Here is a 22,741-nt window from a genome sequence, read left to right as displayed (position 1 = left end):
TCCACACCCGGGAAAAAGATTGACTCCTCACGTACATTTCCAGATGTGAGTTATTGTTTGAGAGACTTGTGATCTCTCATTGGACCGTATACCAATCAAAAGCTGGCTATCCCAGTATAAGCCAGTAGCGTGAATGAGATGCATGATTCGAATAATATGCATATGGCTACATATGAAAGTATGGCTGTGAATGTATCTGATCTAAGTCTATAATGCATCAAATCAAAATCAAATACATTTGTATTGGTCACACGTGTAGCGAAATGCTTATGTTTCTAGCTCCAACAGTGAAGTAATATCTGACAATTCACAACAATACACACAGATCTAAAAGTTAAAGGATGGAATTAAGAAATGTAGAACTATTAGGACGAGCAATGTCGGAGTCAGGAGTATAAATATATAATATGTGTTGGGATGTATAGACATTATGGACAGTATGTGGATATACTAAATATTCTATCTGTAGAATGTGTAGGATAGAATAGTATATATATAGCAATAGTTTAATAGGATAGCATTGACTAGAACAATACACACAAATCTAAAGTAAAGGAATGGAATTAAGAAGATATAAATATTTGGACGAGCAATGTCGGAGCGGGTGTGATTGTAAATGATCAGTGATCTATGCGAATGTGACTGCCTCGACCCCCTGTTGTGATGAGTGTGACTGTGCAGGTAGGCTCTGGGACCTCTGCTCTGCTGTAGGCTAAGAGTAAATGGGATAATCTGGGTTTACAGGGCTGGGTGGCTGCACTGCCTGATAGATGACCTGACAGCTGCCCCTCCCCAACCGGCCATGAACATGGCACAGCAAAGTGTGTTTGGCTTTGGCAAGTTTCCCTCTGATGTTTGATGGAGATGAGCGTCTGTTCTCTGTTTCTCTGATGCTAGCTGCCATGCTGTGCTGCACTGTGACATGGAAGTTCAGTCTGACACTGACATTAGAGTTGTGTCAGCTGTTTTGCTCACACTTCAGCAGAGAGCATTAAGCCCAGGGGGTATGATGATGATGATGGGGGGGTTCAAGACAACCGAGACGCTAATGTCCACAACACTAGTTAGCCCAGGCCAGTTGGTATATTGGCCAAGAAGAGAGAAATGCATGGTTGCATACAGGGATTCAACTCAGATTGTCAGATATTTCAGGGCTGGTCACATCCCCTTCGCATTCACAAGACCACTGAGCTAATCAGGCCTCCCAGAGCCGCTAGGCTAAAATCCCCTCCACATTGTTAAGACCCCTCCCACATTAAAAAATAATACAGTTTACTATAGAATATTAAAGTACTTACTATAGAATTCTATAGTAAACTGTAGAATACTATACTACACACTGTAGTATCCCTCAATCACGTATAGTACTTACAATAGAATGTTGCAGTATACTTTAGAATACTATAGTAAATACTACAATCTCATCCGCAAAAAATACTTTATTAAATACTACAGTAATGTCCGCAAAAACACTATAGTCCACAAAAACATTACACGTTTTAACTATAGTAAATACTACAGTATTTAATTTGTGTATACTCTGCCCATTCCCCACTCCCACATTACAATTTGTGCCACACATTAGTGAGAAACCTACATGCTAAGTATAGATCACATATTGTGTTCCCTACAGGTTATAGAAAAGAGCAGGAAGCTCTGAACTATCCGTTCAGACCCCAGACCTACCTACCTACAGGTTAAGGAAAATGTGCTCTTTCAGTATTTCTCCAGTAGGTTTCCTGAAGGAGAAAGCCTCCACTTCTATGTCAAAGATAATAAAACAAAAACACTTGTAAATTCTACAGTGACATCTGCAAAAACACTACAGTAAATCCTACAGTATACTATAGTCCGCAAAAAAACGTAATGAATTACTATAGTATATACTACAGTTTTATTTTACTTCAGTATTGATACTATATGTAACGGATCTCGTCCTTCTCTTCTGAGGAGGAGTAGCGAGAAGGATCGGAGGACCAATTTGCAGTGTGGTAAGTGTTCATGATGTAATATTTAATTAATCAAAATGAACACTGAAACACAAAAAACAATAAAGTGAACGAACGAAAACCGAAACAGTCCTGTCTGTCGACATACACAAAGACAGAAAATAAACACCCACGAAACACAGGTGGAAAAAGGCTACCTAAGTATGATTCTCAATCAGAGACAACTAACGACACCTGCCTCTGATTGAGAACCACACTAGGCCGAACACAGAAACCAACATAGAAAAACAAACAGACTGCCCACCCCAACTCACACCCTGACCATACTAAAATAAAGACAAAACAAAGGAACTAAGGTCAGAACGTAACACTATACTTAACTGTAAATACTATAGTAAATACTACAGTATTCACTGTAGTCTTTTTGCCATCGCAAAATACTACAGTGAATATTACAGTAAAGTCCACAAAACACTACAGTGAATACTACAGTAAAGTCCACAAAACACTACAGTGAATACTATAGTATTTATACCATAGTATACCATAGTATACTAGTATACTAAATATACGTAAGTATCCAAAGTAAATGTAATTGCTTAAATGTACTTAAGTATGAAAAGTAAAAACCATTTCAAAATCCTTTGTATTTCATTTTTTAATTTTAAGGATAGCCAGGGGCACACACACTTGTGTTTAATGAGTCCGCCAGATCAGAGGCAGTAGGGATGACCAGGGATGTTCTCTTGGTAAGTGTGTGAATTATACCATCTTCCTGTCAAAATGTAATGAGTACTTTTGGGTGTCAGGGAAAATGTATGGAGTAAAAAGTACATTATTTTCTTTAGGAACGTAGTGAAGTAAAAGGGAAAGTTGGCAAAAATATAAATAGTAAAGTACAGAAACTACTTAAGTAGTATTTTTAAGTATTTTTACTTAAGTACTTTACACCACTGCTCACAATATGTTGTTGCTGGATATTTTTCAAATGACTCAGATTTGGTTGGGATTGTATTCCAACTTTTTCCTCTTTCCCATAGAGGGCGGTATGGCAATGTCAACTCAAAGTAGGCTTTTGCTCCACAATTTCTGTATGGTCTATGAAATCCTGCAAGTCAAAATAACAACTATTTATAGTGAAAACCTTACATCTCCTATAAATTACGACTTAAAATAATGTGATTTCAACTCAAAGGAGGACACATTAGGCTATTATATTTTTAATTAACGGTGCTTGCATTTCACAAGAGACTATAGAAAATTACAGTTTTGTTTGTGTATATAAATGACCTATATCAATATGGTCACCGCTGTAGAAACATAGCAAGCGTAGAAAGACGCCTGTACGGTGTCCCTCAAGTTAGGTTAAATTCTGTATACCTGAAAACCGGCACCTTTTTGCCAACGCCGCTATAGTGCGGCTGTAGTAAGAAGTCCGATTTGCTATTGGTTAGCACATAATTCGCTGTAACTTTATTTTTTATGTTTATGGCACCTGGTATTCCCAGGTGGTCTCCGGTCCCAGTGGCCGATGGTATATATTTTTTCTCCCCGAATTAGGTCCCTTGGCTCATCTCTGCAACTACTCAATGGGATCGGGAGAGGTGAAGGTCGAGTCATGTGTCCTCCGAAAACATGACCCTCCTGGCCGCCTACCTCTGCTCAACACTGCTCGCTTAAACCGGATGTTAGGCAAGCCCCATCAGCCAAACCATCCCCTACCGCGGACGGCGCTGGGCCAGTTGTTCGCAAAACCTGGGATCAAACCCCAGGCTGTTGACGTCGCTCAAACTTATCTTCGTTCAAATGATAAGGGGTTGTACATATCATGTGACATTCCTAAAACTGTACCTGCCTTTCAGCGAGAAGCAACGCCCACAAGCCAAGCACAATGGATAGGTAACGGTTAACTTTGATGGAAAACAAAAGTAGCCAAACTAAACCACATCCGTTTCACGTGACATGGAAGGCTTTAAGAATTTATTGGAGACGAAAAGGGAACCAAATATTTAGAAGTTGCGCGTCACAATCCACGGGGATTCCACAGAGGGCTGATCACTGCAGAACTGCGTATTCATGCAAATTCAATAAATCATAGGCGGGCCTTAGGCGATGGAGTCACAGCCCGAACACAGAACTCCTGGTATACCAACGAGCACCAAAGACGGCGATGCGCACAGCTCGGATACACTGAGTGATAACCGATGAGGAAACGTTTCAGCCCTTTAAAGAAAGGAAAAAGGCAGAAGTGACGGCTATCTTTGAGAGAAGATCTTATTCACTGTCCTCCCTTATCTCACGACAAAAGACGCGCGAGTCAACCGGAGTACGCAGCTGTCATTTCTTTACTGCGCATTGAGTAGCCTAGCCTATTTCGCCTTGATTTGATTTATGTTACAGTATAATATAGAGGACATACTGCACTCTGACTGAAGATACCGATGTGGAGGAAGTTGACATTGCCCCTCTATAGCCTACTGTCACTGCGCGTAAAATCCACATTTGGATACGGACCTATCGCTAAAGAAACTTCATAGTCAATTGCCGTTTAATTTTCTCCACAATGTCTGAAGAAGATAATAGCTGCACTGGTGCTAGTACTATAGCTGAGGTTGAAAGCAGCAATATCAGCGTTCTCGGCTGGGAACAAGTGCAGCGCCTTGATGCCATCCTGACGGAGACCATTCCCATCCACGGCCGGGGAAACTTCCCCACTTTGGAGATGAAACCCCGACAAATAGTGAAAGTGGTGCGTAGTCGCATGGAGGAGAGGAATATCCACGTCCGGGACGTGCGGCTTAACGGGTCTGCTGCAAGCCACGTTCTTCATGAGGATAGCGGACTGGGCTACAAGGACCTTGACCTAATCTTTTGCGCGGATATGAAAGGGGAAAGTGATTTTCAGATTGTGAAGGATATCGTTTTGGACTGTCTCCTGGACTTCTTACCTGACGGGGTGAATAAGCAAAAAATATCACCATTGACTTTAAAGGTAGGCTACACTTTCCATGGAACATTTATTGAAAAAAATCAAATAGCTATTTAGAAATGAATTTCATTAATGAATATGGCTAATTGGGCTTTTACGCACCTTTGCCCTTTTGCACATCATTGTGCATGAGATTTGAAAACGCAATAAGACCCGTTTACTGATAAGTATAAATGTATTCCGTTAAGAGGATTGCAGTAAACCCATTTAAAGCAGATCCCGTCTCCTTGGCCACCTAAGTTCAATAGACAGGGCAGCCAATGTTTGCCCCTTATTGTAGGCTACAGAAAGATGCACAGAAAATATGGGCCAATGTAATTACACGAATACGTCTTTATATGGAGCTATGCAGGATTACCTGTTCTTGATTTAGTGCATGTATCAGTTGAATTGGATTTAGATTAGGAGTAGGCTACATACAGTATTTATATCCATGACAGTTATTCGTTTAAGATCATAGTGGCGCCAAAGCCTTTATACTGTATGTATACAGTATTTTTTAAACCCATTGACAGTTATTCCTTTTAACTGAGCAAAGTGCCTTTATAAAGTATGTAAACAGTATTTCTATCCTTTGACAATTGGAGCTAAAGATGTATTTTCCCCGTGTGTTTCTGTCTGACAGGAAGCCTATGTGCAGAAGATGGTGAAGGTGTGCAATGATTCAGACCACTGGAGCCTCATCTCCCTCTCCAATAACAGAGGCAAGAACGTGGAGCTCAAGTTCGTAGACTCTCTGAGGCGGCAGTTTGAGTTTAGCGTGGACTCCTTCCAGATCAAGCTGGACTCCCTGCTGCTATTCTATGAATGCTCTGAGAACCCCATGGCCGAGACCTTCCATCCCACCATCGTGGGTGAGAGTGTGTTTGGGGACTTTGGTGCTGCCCTCGACCACCTACGCCAGAAGGTGATCTGCACCCGCAACCCAGAGGAGATCCGGGGCGGCGGCCTGCTCAAGTACTGTCACCTGCTGGTAAGGGGCTTTCACGCCGACTCCGAGACGGAGATGAAGTCCCTGCAGCGTTACATGTGCTCGCGCTTCTTCATCGACTTCTCGGATATCAGCGAGCAGCAGCGCAAGCTGGAGTCCTACCTGCAAAACCACTTTGTGGGCCTGGAAGACCGCAAGTACGACTACTTGATGACCCTGCATGGGGTGGTCAACGAGAGTACGGTGTGCCTGATGGGACATGAGAGGCGGCAGACACTGGGGCTGATCGCCATGCTGGCGGTGCGCGTGCTGGCCGAGCAGAACTTCATCCCGAACGTGGCTAACGTCACCTGCTACTACCAGCCAGCCGCCTACGTGGCAGATGGTAACTTCAGTAACTACTACATAGCCCAGGTACAGCCCATGTTCCACTGCCAGCGGCATGCCTACTCCACCTGGCTACCCTGCAACTGAGACAGCACACGGGGAGGAAGGAGTGAGAGAGAAAGAGGGAGGGGAGAGTCTGATTCATTTATCACTGTAAAGTGTTTTTCAGATGAATGAATGAGAAAAGGGTATCCCCATGCCCCACCATCCTGTATTGCATTTAAATGTGTTGTTATGTTTTGTTAGAGTGTGACGCTGGGGGGGGGGGGATAACAGCTGGGTCTCAGCTCCTGTGAGGTCCATCTTAAACCAATGGCAGGACAGTTTACTGTGAAAATGCCACCCTGTCTGACACACAACCCAAGCTTGGGAAGTATGGGATGGTGTTTTGCCCAATACAATGCATGGACAAGAGTGAAATCCGCAACAATACTTTCATTGACCCTGACCTGGATTGACTGACTCTGATGCGAACTGAAAATGCTGTGGAATTGAGCGACAGACGGAACATAGTGTGGCTGCATCTGTGTCCTGTGGTGTCCAGCTGCCTCCTTGGCCGTGAGGAGGATGCAGGCCCCTTTGCTCCCTTGAGGGGTGTGCGGCTTGCACCCTGACGCGCGCTGGGCCATGTCCCAGCAACACAGGGGTTACTAGAGCACCATAAAACTCTCTTTATTTCTGTTGAGGTGAGATGTCATCACGAGCTTGGAATGACAGAAACTACACCTTAACTAGTAATGATTGATATGAACATGATGATGTGTTTACAAACCAAAGATTTTTCATTTATTGTTTTTAATACCCACGTTTGGTGGGGAAGAAAACAAATGTATAATGCAATCTATATTTGTATATGTGAACGTGTTTTAAGTGCCTAACGCCTATCAGTAGTATAGGCAGAGGAATAATGAGCAGTAGGCCATATCGTTTTGTGAATAAATCCAGTCTGGTTTTCGTCAGGCACACAAGACAATAGCACCCCAGAGGCTTGTGAATGTGACCGTAAAATCCCGATTCAAATCCTGATACAGTCTGTGTTGATGTCATATTTTTTGGGAAGAAAACAACATATCCCCTTGCAGTCAGAGTATTAGTCGATGGGGGAGAGATGGGGTGTTACTGTACTTTGTACAAAGTAGTTTGACAGGTTCATACAGAACCTTGCGTTAACATTTGCAGATATTTTAACCATTCCAGCACCTCCCCATAGGTGCGTTGAAGCCACAGAGATGAGAGCGTTGTTTGCAGTTGCTCTCCCGTAGTCATTTTCAGACAAACTCCAGGGGAATATTAGTTTGTGCCGAGGTGGTTTAATGTTGTTTTGTTGTTGTTCATCTTGACCGCTTTGGTGAGCTTTTCAGATATCCGCGTTAAAGAAAGGCAACATCCTGTAGTTTTCAGTTTCATAAGGATTACTGTATATTCAGTTTCACATGGTTTTAAACTTTACTGTATTTTGTATTGGGGTGCTTCTCTTTTAATTCACCTTTTTGTAGCAAGTTCACAGCAGGCTGAGGGAATGAAAAACCTGTGTCGGGAAGAAATAGACGCATAAGGAAAGAGAGACCGATCGGATCAAAGGGCAAAGAGGCAGTCGGGGAGTTCCTGTGCTGCCTTCTAGTATGATATTTGCTGGGACACCTGTGATGGGACATTATTTGCTGTAACACTCTAGCAGGGAAGTACGCAGCTGCCAAAGAGGTTGAACTTATCTGGGCTGTGTCTGCAGTGTATTGCGCTCGCTTTGGGTGGGCTCAAACCTACCAGCAAACGTTGTGTCAAATGTTTATCTGCCGCTTGCCCAATGTTGAATGAGTGTTCGGCCATTTGTCGATGGCGAGAGAGGTTGAGGACGTGTTGTTTTTAATATCGAAGTACAGATACTGAGCGGGGGGGGGAGGGACAGACGCTCTAGGGACAGAAGTAAAATGCGAGAGGCAGGAAGCTGGGCTGGGGAGATGGGTGCAGCTGGTGAAGGGGTTTGTCTTGCTTTCACCACAGACCGACATACAGACAGATATACCGTGGTAATACCTCTTTCTCCCATCTTAAGATGACCTAAGCAGAGAGAATAGGCAGGGGGGAGAGAGAGAGGTCCTGGTACACACAGCACAACTTTAGGGAGGTAGTCTATTTAAGCCTAGCTTGACCTCTTATGTCAAGGGGCCTCTTCTCTGGGGGACTGAACAGATATCCTCGCATGCCTTATGAGCTTTGATAACATTTCCTGGGTTGGTGCACTGCCATGGTATTACTGTAAATAACCTTATTTTTTTTTAAATGAGGCTAGGTTAGGCAGTGGTTGCATGATCTAACTGCTACGCTGTAAGGTCCGAGCCCATGGGGAAATACTGTCTGATGCTAATTCAGTTTCTCTAATGCCATCTCTCAAACATAACATCTGAAATATGTTCCTCAGCTGATAGGAATAGATTTTTGACACGAAGAGGAAAATGAACGATGATTCATCACCAATATTGTGGGTCTTGGGGTGAGAGACAGTGTTATTAAAAATAGCAACATCGTTGTGCACTATACAAATCTAAAGTGTGTATCTTTAGAGAAGAATAAACGGTGTTTCCCCTTTGGGTGGGATTCCTGGGCTTCCCGCTTCTGTACAAATGGGTCATGTCACAACTCTTTAGGGCGTCTTAAGGAAACTACTCTCTTTGTCTCCACTGATGAGATCTTACTCTTGTCCTCTCTCCTCTCCCCTCACTCCCATAATGTGCAAGCAGTAATGCAGCCCCCTTAGGGAGAGAGTGAATGGACATCTAATGGAGTTCTACAGGGCGGAGGCACTTCCAAAGGGGATGTGAAACGACTTCGGTGACCACTGTGTGACTGTCACCTGGGTGGTCAAGAGAACAGAGAGAAATGCACTCGACTCAAATCATTCTGTACTCCTTTTTCCCTATTTTGCTATTTCACACATTCTGTTCAAACATCTTTCTTTTTGACTGTGTACATTTGGATGATATCGTCTGGATCGTGCAGGCGGTGTGTATTCCCATCTCTTCTCACTCTGTGAAATTGGCTCAGAACAGTTAAGCCAGCACCAGTCTACCATGTAGTTGGCAAGCAACACACAGGCTACTATGGGTTGCTGCATTGTCTTGTATGCATTGTTTCAACTTGTCACCTCCTATTCATGCAGTCTTTATCCATCAAACCAACAAAAATAGAAAAAGAGCCTGCCTCGTATTTTTTTATGATTGTTATTTTTTACAACTGTATCAGACCATGTTGCCGCGCTTTGGAGTCTGTGATCAGTTTGCAAAATATCATTTCTCAGCTTACATTTTTTTTCCAGATCTTGTTAATGCCTGTTTTGAAGATAAAGGATGTTTCATCATAAAAATAAAAAAAATGAAAACCAAATTTTCATTTCCGTTTCTTGTTTGTAACAATGTTTGTGGGTTCTGTGACTGAATTGTGTTGACGACAATGCTCAACTGTCTGCTCTATCTCAATTCTGATTGGTTCTGTCTAGCGTTAGACTATTTACCTAAACCACCCCCCAACACTCAATATCCAGGCTTGGCCTCAATGGTCTGCCCATCAAGGCAACTGACTTCAGGCTTCTTTTTCATGAGAGGGCATCTCTTTTAACTGACGCTTTCCATTCAGCAGCTTTTAGAAGGCTGGGTTCCCTGCTTGCAGAGGACAATCCTGGCCAGATCCTGCCAGACCAGACCCAATGGGCACCGGTCAGAGAGAACTACTCCACCGCTGCCAGAAATAGCTGGTGGTGAGTGTGAGGGATTTGCGTCCACCCAAAAAGAGACTTTAACGCTTTTGTGTTGTGAATATCTTTGCCTGCTCATCAAATTCTCTTTCAGAATTACTCCGTGCCTCCCATCCACACCACTTTACATGTTGACTGACTGATCAGGCAAGGGCAGGGTAGCAGTGAATGGACCAGTTTCATGGATGGAAATGGAGCTCTATAGCAACTTAGCTCTAGTATGGGTCACATGTCTCATTGTCCCACATAGAGAGAGAGCGGGAGAGAGACAGACGGAGTAAGATGAGTAAGCTATATTTAGGAGCCATGATAAGGACATTATCCCTTTCACTGAAAAGGAAATGGGTGACTGCTCTATGCTTGCAGATACACACTTCACTTTTCCAAACCCGTCCGAAGACGAGATACGAGAACGTTTGGACAATCTGATCACATGTACCTTCAGCTTCACCAATATCTCCTCAGTGCAGCCGGCTTCAAACACCAGAAAACATATATTAGTGATGCCTACACAGCACATTCTCCAGTGTTGAATCAACACTGAGCATGCTTTTATTTTTGAAATGTTTAATTTTATTTTACCTTTATTTAACTAGGCAAGTCTGAGCATGTTAAGTGTAACACTTTCAGTGTTTATACAGGTCCACACTTCCAGTGTTAAATTAACACTTTCCTTAGTGTAAAGGCTTATTTGCATATTTCCTAGTGTGCCTTGCCTTTCGAGTGAAATATAGAGTTTCCACCCATGACTGTATTTGTTAGTGACAGACATGGTTGTTGCATTCATTTGCAGTCCTGTGGCCTTCACCAAGTGAGATTCTAAGTGAATATGTTATCATTAAAAGTACATTCTTTAAGACAATACATACTTCACAAGTCCTTATTTTGAGGGCCTAGTTTTACCCTTATGCTGTACACTGGCTTGAAACATATGGTTTTACAGGTCACTTCAGGCCTGCAAGTCACACTATGCTGGCTTGCAAAGTGATGTGCAATTCCTATTGGAATCCAGCCTGAGTGGGGATATTCAACATTTGTAATTTGTATTTACCCGCAAGCTGTATTCATAATGACTGCCAGGGTTGGGAAAACTGAAATATGAGACTACTTAAAGCATCTAAACTAGAACAACCATTACATTAATGGGGGCAATACGTCAAAGTAACAGATTGGATTGGTGTAGAAAAATGTGTGATATTTATATTTGAGTAGCACAAGAATAATTAAACAGTCAATGCAAAAACATAGAAACAAACCATAAAGAAATAAACTGCGATAGAGCATCCTGGGAAATATGACAATGATGGCTGTTTTTTGTTGTTGTTAATCTCTAATTATTACACCAACACTGGGGTTATTTTACTGTGTTAATTGAACCATTTACAGATAATGTCATTTCTGAATCAACACTAGAAATGTTACACTGAAAAATCAACACTACTTAACACTGGCCAGTTTGCTGTGTTCTTAATGGCCTGTCTTTGCTTGAAAGGGATGAGACTAGACAAAACTAAATATGATATATAGCAGACAGTGTGCTTGGGGGAGATCCAAGGTCCACCGTCACGTGACTCTCCAAAAGACAACAGCAGTGAAAACATTGGCAATAGTTAAGAGGCTCATATCATTTTTCAGTTAATTGATTACATGTTGTGGGAGGGAATGGGGGAGGTTGTTGGATGGCTGAAAAACTGATCTATCTTCTATCCTTAAATTCCCTGATGCAGAGCTCCTCAAAAAAACGTTAATGGCTTTTCCACCCGGGGAGTGGTCGGCTACTCCATTGGATTTTCTCGCTCTCGCTCTCTCTTTATTTTCGAGATTAAGGCTTTTATGGAATAAACCAAGGACTGTTGGCGCGAGACTCGCCGCTGCCGACCCACCATGCAGGGACAGGAGCCAATGTTGCTCCTCCGAATTCGTTAATGGCTTTTCCACCCGGGGATTGGAGAGTAGCCGGCTACTTCATGGGATTTTCTCTCTCTCTCGCTATCTTGCTCGCTCTCACTCGCTCTCACTCGCTCTCCCTCTCATTTTTCCAGATTAAGATTGTTATGAAATAAGCCAAGGACTGTTGGATCGAGGCTCGGCGTGGCCAACCCAACATGCAAGGACGGGAGCCAATGTTGTGATTTACTACATGGCCTAGTCATTTCAATAAGGCAGCAATTTTCTAATTTGGAAAAGTGTGGAACACTAAACAGACTGGATACGGCCACGATTCTTCACTTTGAGAGGCAATTGTAAACAAATTCCAGGGAGCATTTAGGGAGCATTCAACAGCAATGGTGAATACAGCTGTGTAGAGAGAGTGAGAGGTCAGAGTCACCGAAGGGTCACAGACAGCCAGTCCTAGACTACTACTGTTTGTATAGTCTATGGGGGCAGATCTGGGGCCAAATGTATCAAGCATTTTGGAACAGGAGTTCTGTTCGAGTTATCTAATTCACTGTCATCTTAAAGGCAAACAAATCCTAAATCAGCACTCCTACTCTTAGATGCTTAATATACAGCCCCTGATCTACTCCTGTTTTTTTTTAGAGTCTATGGCAATTGCTCCGATGTGGGAAATACACAACCTCCTTCTTCAACATATTCATATAGGCTACCTATACTCACAAGTCATCTCATCATGTTTGAGCGGTATTACTGTGGCATTCACCTTTTTTTTAGTTAACACCAAGTACAGTAACAATTCCCCCAGAGCCTAGCCACCCCAAAATGTATATTCTGTTCTGTTCTATACTGTTTAACCATTGGCCTTCTACAGTTGAATCAGGTGATTCAGGTACTTAACACGGCTCTGTATTTCAACAGTGTCACGCCACTATAAACATCCTAATGAAAGCTAACGAAGGAAACATGTTGGTTATGACAGTGAACCTCCTCCTTACCTGTGCCATGACTGTCATTAGCGTAACCAATGCGCCACGTCATCTCCATCATCCCATTTGAGAACAGACCATGACAATGTAGTCTGAGTGACACAGAGTTCTTCCAAAATAACACACAGGAAGAGGACAGAGTAAATCCTCCCAGCTGAAAGATATGAATTGATGAAAAGTAGGACAGTCAGGCAGGCAGGCCCCCAGGCTTTTGTTGAGGGAGGTGTGTCGACGATCAATGACAAAAGGTAACAGGAGAGCTCACAGCCTTATTTGTGTTGCCGTGTGCTTTTCTGAGAACAGGCACTCCACTCAGTGCCAGTAATCCTTATTTCTATACATGCCTCTAGTCTAGTGTGTTATCTTTTATTATAGATAATAGAAAAACAGAGAGAGAGAGAGAGACGAAGAGAGGGGTCGGAGGAGCAGGAGTATCAAAAGGGAAGACTGGTGGAGAGACAGATGGGGGAATAAAGAGTCAGAGCAACTGAGAGGAGAGAATGGGGTGAAAAAGGGATACAGGGAGAGCAGGAGAATCTGTGAGAGGATAAAATGGGAGGAGGAGAGAGATTCGGAGAGAATGAAAGGGAAGAGAGAGAGTTGGAGACACTGAAGAGAAAGAGAGAGGGAGTCAGAGAGACAGAAGGAGAGGTGCAGAGTAGTGACATGCAGTCAGGGTAGGTGGTGCTTACCCTGTGATAATCTAATACAATTTTTTTTTACCAAAAGCCCCCTAAAAAAATGTTAAAAAATCTATAACATTTTGTTACCTGATGTCTTTCCTCAATGATTCTGCTGGTTTTATAATATTTTTTGTTGTTGTTGCTAAAACTGTACCAGGGTGTGTTCATGCCATCCTTTTCATCCATTCAAATCGTTGATGAACACGACCATTCCTGACTCCAGTCACTGTTAACGGACAGGGTCATTATAGATGTCGCTGCTTTGCCTAGTTTGAAGTAGCTTCATTCGTTGCATTGACGATTTCAAATTTTGCGCATGCGTATTGCCTAAACATTGTGTGTAAACATTGTGTGTGTAAACCTGGGGTGATTGTAAGGTCAGATTTCTTCGTCTGAAGAGGTGTAGCAAGGATCGGACCAATACGTAGCGTGGTAAGTGTCCATGACGATTTTAATAAGAAAAGCCTGAACACTATGAAATACAAAAACAATAAACGATAATGTGAAATAAACCAAGCCGAAACAGTCCCGTGTGGCACAAGCACTGACACAGGAAACAAACATCCACCAACCAACAGTGAAACCCAGGCTACCTAAATATGGTTCTCAATCAGGGACAACGATAAACAGCTGCCTCTGATTGAGAACCATATCAGGCCAAACACAGGCCAAAGGTGCGGACTGGCGTGGGACTTGGTTCTGGCGCGGGACTTGGACCCCACTTCACCATAGTTCTAGTGCGCCTCTTCGCCCGCCTCCGTGGCCTCTTTAAAGCGTCGACCCTCACCACCGACCTTGGACTGGGGACCCTAGACATGGGTCCCGAATGGACGGGGGATTCCTGCAGCGTCGGACAGGCGGGTGACTCTGGCATCTCCGGACAGGCGGGAGACTCCGGCAGCTCCGGAATGAAGGGCGATTCTGGCATCGCCTGGCTGATTGACGGCTCTGGCAGATCCTGGCTGACTGACGGCTCTGACAGCCCCTGGCTGGCGGCTCTGGCAGCCCCTGTCTTGCTGGCGGCTCTGGCAGCCCCTGGCTGGCTGGCTGGCGGCTCTGGCAGCCCCTGGCTGGCTGGCGGCTCTGGCAGCTCCCGGCTGACTGGCAGCTCTGGACAGACGGGAGACTCTGGCAGCTCTGGACAGACGGGAGACTCTGGCAGCGCTGGAGAGGAGGAAGGCTCTGGCAGCGCTGGACAGGCGGGAGACCCTGTAGGCAGAAGACGGAAAGACTGCCTGGTGCGGGGGGCTGCCACCAGAGGGCTGGTGCGTGGAAGTGGTACTGAGCACCGAGCCTGCTCAACCTTACCTGTTTTTTTTGTTGTTGTGTGATTTGGACTAATCCCCTCTACAACACGGAACTCCACTAATCTACTGACGGAACGCAAGAGGTGGCTAACAACAGACCTCCATCCTATGCTAGCTTGCTACCGATGTCCTGGCTAGCTGTCTAAATCGCCGTGACCCCCAAACCAACCTCTCCACTCCCTGGACCCTTTTGATCACTCGACTAAGGATGCCTCTCCTTAATGTCAATATGTCTTGTCCATTGCTGTTCTGGTTAGTGTTTATTGGCTTATTTCACTGTAGAGCCTCTAGTCCTGCTCACTATACCTTATCCAACTTATTAGTTCCACCACCCACACATGCAATGACATCTCCTGGTTTCAATGATGTTTCTAGAGACAATATCTCTCTCTTCATCACTCAATACCTAGGTTTACCTCCACTGTATTCACATCCTACCATACCTTTGTCTGTACATTATACCTTGATGCTATTTTATCGCCCCCAGAAACCTCCTTTTACTCTCTGTTCCAGACGTTCTAGACGACCAATTCTTATTGCTTTTAGCCGTACCCTTATTCTTCTCCTCCTATGTTCCTCTGGCGATGTAGAGGTGAATCCAGGCCCTGCAGTGCCTAGCTCCACTCCTATTCCCCAGGCGCTTTCTTTTGATGACTTCTGTAACCGTAATAGCCTTGGTTTCATGCATGTTAACATTAGAAGCCTCCTCCCTAAGTTTGTTCTTTTCACTGCTTTAGCACACTCTGCCAACCCGGATGTTCTAGCTGTGTCTGAATCCTGGCTTAGGAAGACCACCAAAAATTCAGAAATTTTAATTCCAAACTACAACATTTTCAGACAAGATAGAACTGCCAAAGGGGGCGGTGTTGCAATCTACTGCAAAGATAGCCTGCAGAGTTCTGTCCTACTATCCAGGTCTGTACCCAAACAATTTGAACTTCTACTTTTAAAAATCCACCTCTCTAAAAACAAGTCTCTCACCGTTGCCGCCTGCTATAGACCACCCTCTGCCCCCAGCTGTGCTCTGGACACCATATGTGAACTGATTGCCCCCATCTATCTTCAGAGCTCGTGCTGCTAGGCGACCTAAACTGGAACATGCTTAACACCCCAGCCATCCTACAATCTAAACTTGATGCCCTCAATCTCACACAAATTATCAATGAACCTACCAGGTACCCCCAAAGCCTTAAACACAGGCACCCTCATAGATATCATCCTAACCAACTTCCCCTCTAAATACACCTCTGCTGTCTTCAACCAAGATCTCAGCGATCACTGCCTCATTGCCTGCATCCGTAATGGGTCAGCGATCAAACGACCTCCACTCATCACTGTAAAACGCTCCCTGAAACACTTCAGCGAGCAGGCCTTTCTAATCGACCTGGCCGGGTGTCCTGGAAGGATATTGATCTCATCCCGTCAGTAGAGGATGCCTGGATATTTTTTTAAAATGCCTTCCTAACAATCTTAAATAAACATGCCCCATTCAAGAAAATTAGAACCAGGAACAGATATAGCCCTTGGTTCTCCCCAGACCTGACTGCCCTTAACCAACACAAAAACATCCTATGGCGTTCTGCATTAGCATCGAACAGCCCCCGTGATATGCAGCTGTTCAGGGAAGCTAGAAACCGTTATACACAGGCAGTTAGAAAAGCCAAGGCTAGCTTTTTCAAGCAGAAATTTGCTTCCTGCAACACTAACTCTAAAAAGTTCTGGGACACTGTAAAGTCCATGGAGAATAAGAACACCTCCTCCCAGCTGCCCACTGCACTGAAGATAGGAAACACTGTCACCACTGATAAATCCACCATAATTGAGAATTTCAATAAGCATTTTTCTACGGCCACTCCATGCTTTCCACCTGGCAACTCCTACCCCGGTCAACAGCACTGCACCCCCAACAGCAACTCGCCCAAGCCTTCCCCATTTCTCCTTCTCCCAAATCCATTCAGCTGAAGTTCTGAAAGAGCTGAAAAATCTGGACCCCTACAAATCAGCCGGGCTAGACAATCTGGACCCTTTCTTTCTAAAATTATCTGCCGAAATTGTTGCCACCCCTATTACTAGCCTGTTCAACCTCTCTTTCGTGTCATCTGAGATTCCCAAAGATTGGAAAGCAGCTGCGGTCATCCCCCTCTTCAAAGGGGGGGACACTCTGACCCAAACTGCTACAGACCTATATCTATCCTACCATGCCTTTCTAAGGTCTTCGAAAGCCAAGTCAACAAACAGATTACCGACCATTTCAAATCTCACCATACCTTCTCTGCTATGCAATCTGGTTTCAGAGCTGGTCATGGGTGCACCTCAGCCACGCTCAAGGTCCTAAACGATATCTTAACCGCCATCGATAAGAAACATTACTGTGCAGCCGTATTCATTGATCTGGCCAAGGCTTTCGACTCTGTCAACCACCACATCCTCATCGGCAGACTCGACAGCCTTGGTTTCTCAAATGATTGCCTCGCCTGGTTCACCAACTACTTCTCTGATAGAGTTCAGTGTGTCAAATCGGAGGGTCTGCTGTCCGGACCTCTGGCAGTCTCTATGGGGGTGCCACAGGGTTCAATTCTTGGACCGACTCTCTTCTCTGTATACATCAATGAGGTCGCTCTTGCTGCTGGTGAGTCTCTGATCCACCTCTACGCAGACGACACCATTCTGTATACTTCCGGCCCTTCTTTGGACACTGTGTTAACAACCCTCCAGGCAAGCTTCAATGCCATACAACTCTCCTTCCGTGGCCTCCAATTGCTCTTAAATACAAGTAAAACTAAATGCATGCTCTTCAACCGATCGCTACCTGCACCTACCCGCCTGTCCAACATCACTACTCTGGACGGCTCTGACTTAGAATACGTGGACAACTACAAATACTTAGGTGTCTGGTTAGACTGTAAACTCTCCTTCCAGACCCATATCAAACATCTCCAATCCAAAGTTAAATCTAGAATTGGCTTCCTATTTCGCAACAAAGCATCCTTCACTCATGCTGCCAAACATACCCTTGTAAAATTGACCATCCTACCAATTCTCGACTTTGGCGATGTCATTTACAAAATAGCCTCCAATACCCTACTCAACAAATTGGATGCAGTCTATCACAGTGCAATCCGTTTTGTCACCAAAGCCCCATATACTACCCACCATTGCGACCTGTACGCTCTCGTTGGCTGGCCCGCTTCATACTGGCGCCAAACCCACTGGCTCCATGTCATCTACAAGACCCTGCTAGGTAAAGTCCCCCCTTATCTCAGCTCGCTGGTCACCATAGCATCTCCCACCTGTAGCACATGCTCCAGCAGGTATATCTCTCTAGTCACCCCCAAAACCAATTCTTTCTTTGGCCGCCTCTCCTTCCAGTTCTCTGCTGCCAATGACTGGAACGAACTACAAAAATCTCTTAAATTGGAAACACTTATCTCCCTCACTAGCTTTAAGCACCAACTGTCAGAGCATCTTACAGATTACTGCACCTGTACATAGCCCACCTATAATTTAGCCCAAACAACTACCTCTTTCCCAACTGTATTTAATTTATTTATTTATTTTGCTCCTTTGCACCCCATTATTTTTATTTCTACTTTGCACATTCTTCCATTGCAAAACTACCATTCCAGTGTTTTACTTGCTATATTGTATTTACTTTGCCACCATGGCCTTTTTTGCCTTTACCTCCCTTCTCACCTAATTTGCTCACATTGTATATAGACTTGTTTTTTTACTGTATTATTGACTGTATGTTTGTTTTACTCCATGTGTAACTCTGTGTCGTTGTATGTGTCGAACTGCTTTGCTTTATCTTGGCCAGGTCGCAATTGTAAATGAGAACTTGTTCTCAACTTGCTTACCTGGTTAAATAAAGGTGAAATAAAAATAAATAAAATAAAAAAATAGCTACTATCTTGTCTCATCGTTACAACTCCCGTACGGGCTCGGGAGAGACGAAGGGTGTAAGTCATGCATCCTCCGATACACAACCCAACCGCACTGCTTCTTAACACAGCGCCATCCAATCCGGAAGCCAGCCGCACCAATGTGTCAAAGGAAACACCGTGCACCTGGCAACCTTGGTTAGCGCGCACTGAGCTCGGCCCGCCACAGGAGTAGCTGGTGTGCGATGAGACAAGGATTTTCCCTACCGGCCAAACACTCATTAACCCAGACGACGCTAGGCCAATTGTGCATTGCCCCACGGACCTCCCGGTCGCGGCCGGTTTTGACAGAACCTGGGCGCGAACCCAGAGTCTCAGGTGGCACAGCTGGCGCTGCAGTACAGCGCCCTTAACCTCTGCGCCACCCAGGAGGCCCAAATGTAATGTTTTTTTGCATTGGATATAAATTATTTACCATATCATATGGACACAGAAACAGAAACCTTTTACCTTACCGTACGTAGACATAATTGCAAATGATTATAACCTTCCAATAGAATTTTTTTTTTTTTGTTACGATTTGAACTTTAATTAAATGAGTTGACTCTTCACATGGGATGATTTCACTGAACAAAAGAAAGGGAACATTGAATGATCCCCAATGATCCATCGCATCTCCCAAAAAACGTTTTCAACATCTGTAAAATGATAGTCTAGAAATCAAATCAAATCAAATTGATTTATATAGCCCTTCGTACATCAGCTGATATCTCAAAGTGCTGTACAGAAACCCAGCCTAAAACCCCAAACAGCAAGCAATGCAGGTGTAGAAACTACTTTGGTCCTCTCAGGCTTTCATGTCTTCTCCCTGGACCTTCTCAATGTCCACCTCTTGAACATCAGACTCTGAGGCCTCATCTTCACTGTCACTTTCCAACCTTGTTGAGGATGGCTCGTTGTCAGGCTCAAAAGCCTCATATTCGCCCTAATGGACACCCATTTTTCAACCCTTGTATTGGTCAGCCTGTTGCGTGCTTTGGTGTGTGTGTTCCCAAACAAGGACCAGTTGCGCTCTAAGGTGGCTGATGTTGGTGGGATTTGGAGGATGAGGCAACAGGGGAAGGAGCCTCAGATCCACAAAGTCCCTTCCACCAGGTGGCTGATGAGATATGTTGGCACAACTGCCATATTGCATCTCCATCCCAATGCCCTTGCTTGGATGTGTACTTTGCCAGACTGCCAAGAACCTTGCCCTCATCCAGGCCAAGGTGGCAAGACACGGTAGTGATGACACCATAGGCCTTGTTGTTCTCTGCACCAGACAGGATGCTCTTGCCTGCATGGGAGTGTATGGGATTCAGGAAAAGAAGTCTTCACGCTTTTTGATGTATTTCAGAACTGTAGTTTCCTCTGCTTGGAGCTACAGTGAAGTGGGCAGGGCAGTACATATTTCTCCTCTTCAATCAGACAGGATGGCATTGTCTCTCTCAATCCGTGTAATGGCTACTGCTATAGGTTTCAGGAGTTTCAGGCTGCTTTCCGCTCTCTCCCAACAATCATCATTCAGGAGGATCCTCTTGATGGGGCTGTCCATATCGGCAGACCGTGATATGGCCATTTCTTGGAGAGACTCCGTCCCCTCCAGGAGACTGTCAAACATGATGACAACAATGGGTGTTGCTGGGCAGCTTCAATGTGGTTGCTCTTATTCTTCTCACTTTGCTTGGTGAGGTAGATTACTGCTATAACTTGATACTTAACCATTTCATTGGCTCTCTTGTAGAGTGTATCCATTGTTTTCAGTGGCATGATGTCCTTGAGGAGCAGATTCAATGCATGTGCAGCACAGCCAGTGATGTGAGGGTAGGACTCCTCCACTTTAGACCAAGCAGCCTTCATGTTCACAGCATTGTCTGTCACCAGTGCAAATACCTTATGTGGTCCAAGGTCATTGATGACTGCCTTCAGATCATCTGCAATGTAGAGACTGATGTGTCTGTTGTCCCTTGTGTCTGTGCTCTTGTAGAATACTGGTTGAGGGGTGGAGATGATGAGTTAATTATTCCTTTCTCACTAACATTCGACCACCCATCAGAGGTGATTGCAATACAGTCTGCTTTCTCTATGATTTGCTTGACCTTCACTTGAACTCTGTTGAACTCTGCATCCAGCAAATTAGTAGATAAAGCATGTCTGGTTGGAGGGGTGTATGCTGGGCGAAGAACATTCAGAAATCTCTTCCAATACACATTGCCTGTGAGCATCAGAGGTGAACCAGTTGCATACACCGCTCGAGCAAGACATTCATCAGCGTTTCTCTGACTACGTTCCTCCATTGAGTCAAAACAACTTCTGATTCCAGGAGGACCATGAGCTGTTGCTATCGATAAGGTGTCTGATTCATCATTTTAACGTCGAAAGAAGTAGTGGGACTTTTGTCAGAGATTGCTTGTTGTGAGCGCTGAAGGAACTTTATGCACTTGGCCAGATGATTCTGCATCTCTGTTGCATTCTTCACATATGATTTGGCGCAGTATTTGCAAATGTACACAGCTTTTCCTTCTACATTAGCTGCAGTAAAATGTTTCCGCACATCAGTGGCAGTGGCATTGTCCTGTAAAGATCAGACAGAAATTAGTTTTTTTTTTAAATGCAATTCCATGTACAGATAAATAGCTAAGCAGCTAGATTAAACAACTCCTTTGTAAGATAAACATTTTAAAATTAAACATGTATGGAAACAGGTGAATTTACACTCCTCAGTTTGCAGGCTCAAGCAAGCTAAAACCCACATGGTAGCAAAAACTAACTAGCAGAAACTTCTTACGGCTGAAATCCCATTAACGGGATCGATATGACAATAGCCAGTGAAAGTGCAGGGCGCCAAATTCAAACAACAGAAATCTCATAATTAAAATTCCTCAAACATACAAGTATTATACACCATTTGAAAGATTAACTTGTTGTTAACCAGTTGAAGCTAGGGGGGCGCTATTTCATTATTGGATAAAAAAACGTGCCCGTTTTAAGCGCAATATTTTGTCACAAAAAGATGCTCGACTATGCATATAATTGCCAGCTTTGGAAAGAAAACACTCTGACGTTTTCAAAGCTGCAAAGATATTATCTGTGAGTGCCCCAGAACTGATCTTACAGGCGAAACCAAGATGCAACTTCAACCAGGAAATGAGCAGGATTTTTGAGGCTCTGTTTTCCATTGTCTCCTTATATGGCTGTGAATATGCTGTGAACGAGCTTATGCGCTCTGCCGTTCCTCCAAGATGTCTGCAGCATTGTGACGTATTTGTAGGCATATCATTGGAAGATTGGCAATAAGAAACTACATTTGCCAGGGGCCCGTCCGGTGTCCTTTGTCTACGTTGGTGCGTAAACTCTCAGTGGCAATAATTTTACCATGCGATACAGACAGAGAAGTATCGTTCCTGGAAGTGTGCATCATTGAAGAGATATGTGAAAAACACCTTGAGGATTGGTTCTAAACAACGTTTGCCATGTTTCAGTCGATATTATGGAGTTAATTTGGAAAAAAGTTTGGCGTTTGGATAACTGAATTTTCGTTTGTTTTTGGTAGCCAAACGTGACGCACCAAGCGGACCGATTTCTCCTGCACAAAAAATCTTTCAGGAAAAACTGAACATGGCTATCTAACTGAGAGTCTCCTCATTGAAAACATCTGAAGTTCTTCAAAGGTAAATGATTTATTTGAATGTTTTTGCTGGTTTGTGAAAATGTTTCCTGCTGATGCTAACGCTAAATGCTACGCTAGCTATCAGTACTGTTACACAAATGCTAGTTTGCTATGCTTGAGAAGCATATTTTTGAAAATCTGAGATGACAGTGTTGTTAACAAAAGGCTAAGCTTGAGAGTTAGCATATGAATTTCATTTCATTTGCAATTTTCATGAATAGTTAACGTTGCGTTATGGTATTGAGCTTGAGGCTATGATTACGCTACCGGAT

The 22,741-nt window shown here is 44.0% G+C and overlaps 1 protein-coding gene and 1 non-coding gene across 2 annotated transcripts; both read left to right on the top strand.

Moving 5' to 3' along the window:
• The first annotated feature begins 1,704 nt into the window (after window positions 1-1,704).
• LOC115116872 (U7 small nuclear RNA) lies at window positions 1,705-1,757 on the top strand. The gene has a single exon (XR_003861607.1). It is a non-coding gene; the product is annotated as a U7 small nuclear RNA (small nuclear RNA).
• A 1,623-nt stretch (window positions 1,758-3,380) lies between these two features.
• Window positions 3,381-9,637, top strand: LOC115106405 (terminal nucleotidyltransferase 5A-like). Its single transcript, XM_029629112.2, has 2 exons — window positions 3,381-4,941; window positions 5,564-9,637. Exons 1-2 carry the CDS (start codon window positions 4,513-4,515, stop codon window positions 6,341-6,343), a joined length of 1,209 nt encoding a protein of 402 aa, XP_029484972.1. The 5' UTR covers window positions 3,381-4,512; the 3' UTR covers window positions 6,344-9,637.
• The last annotated feature ends 13,104 nt before the right edge of the window (window positions 9,638-22,741 follow it).

The sequence above is a fragment of the Oncorhynchus nerka genome, linkage group LG3 (assembly GCF_034236695.1).
Source record: "Oncorhynchus nerka isolate Pitt River linkage group LG3, Oner_Uvic_2.0, whole genome shotgun sequence".
Classification (NCBI taxonomy): domain Eukaryota; kingdom Metazoa; phylum Chordata; class Actinopteri; order Salmoniformes; family Salmonidae; genus Oncorhynchus; species Oncorhynchus nerka.
This window is presented reverse-complemented; position numbering and strand designations above follow the sequence as displayed.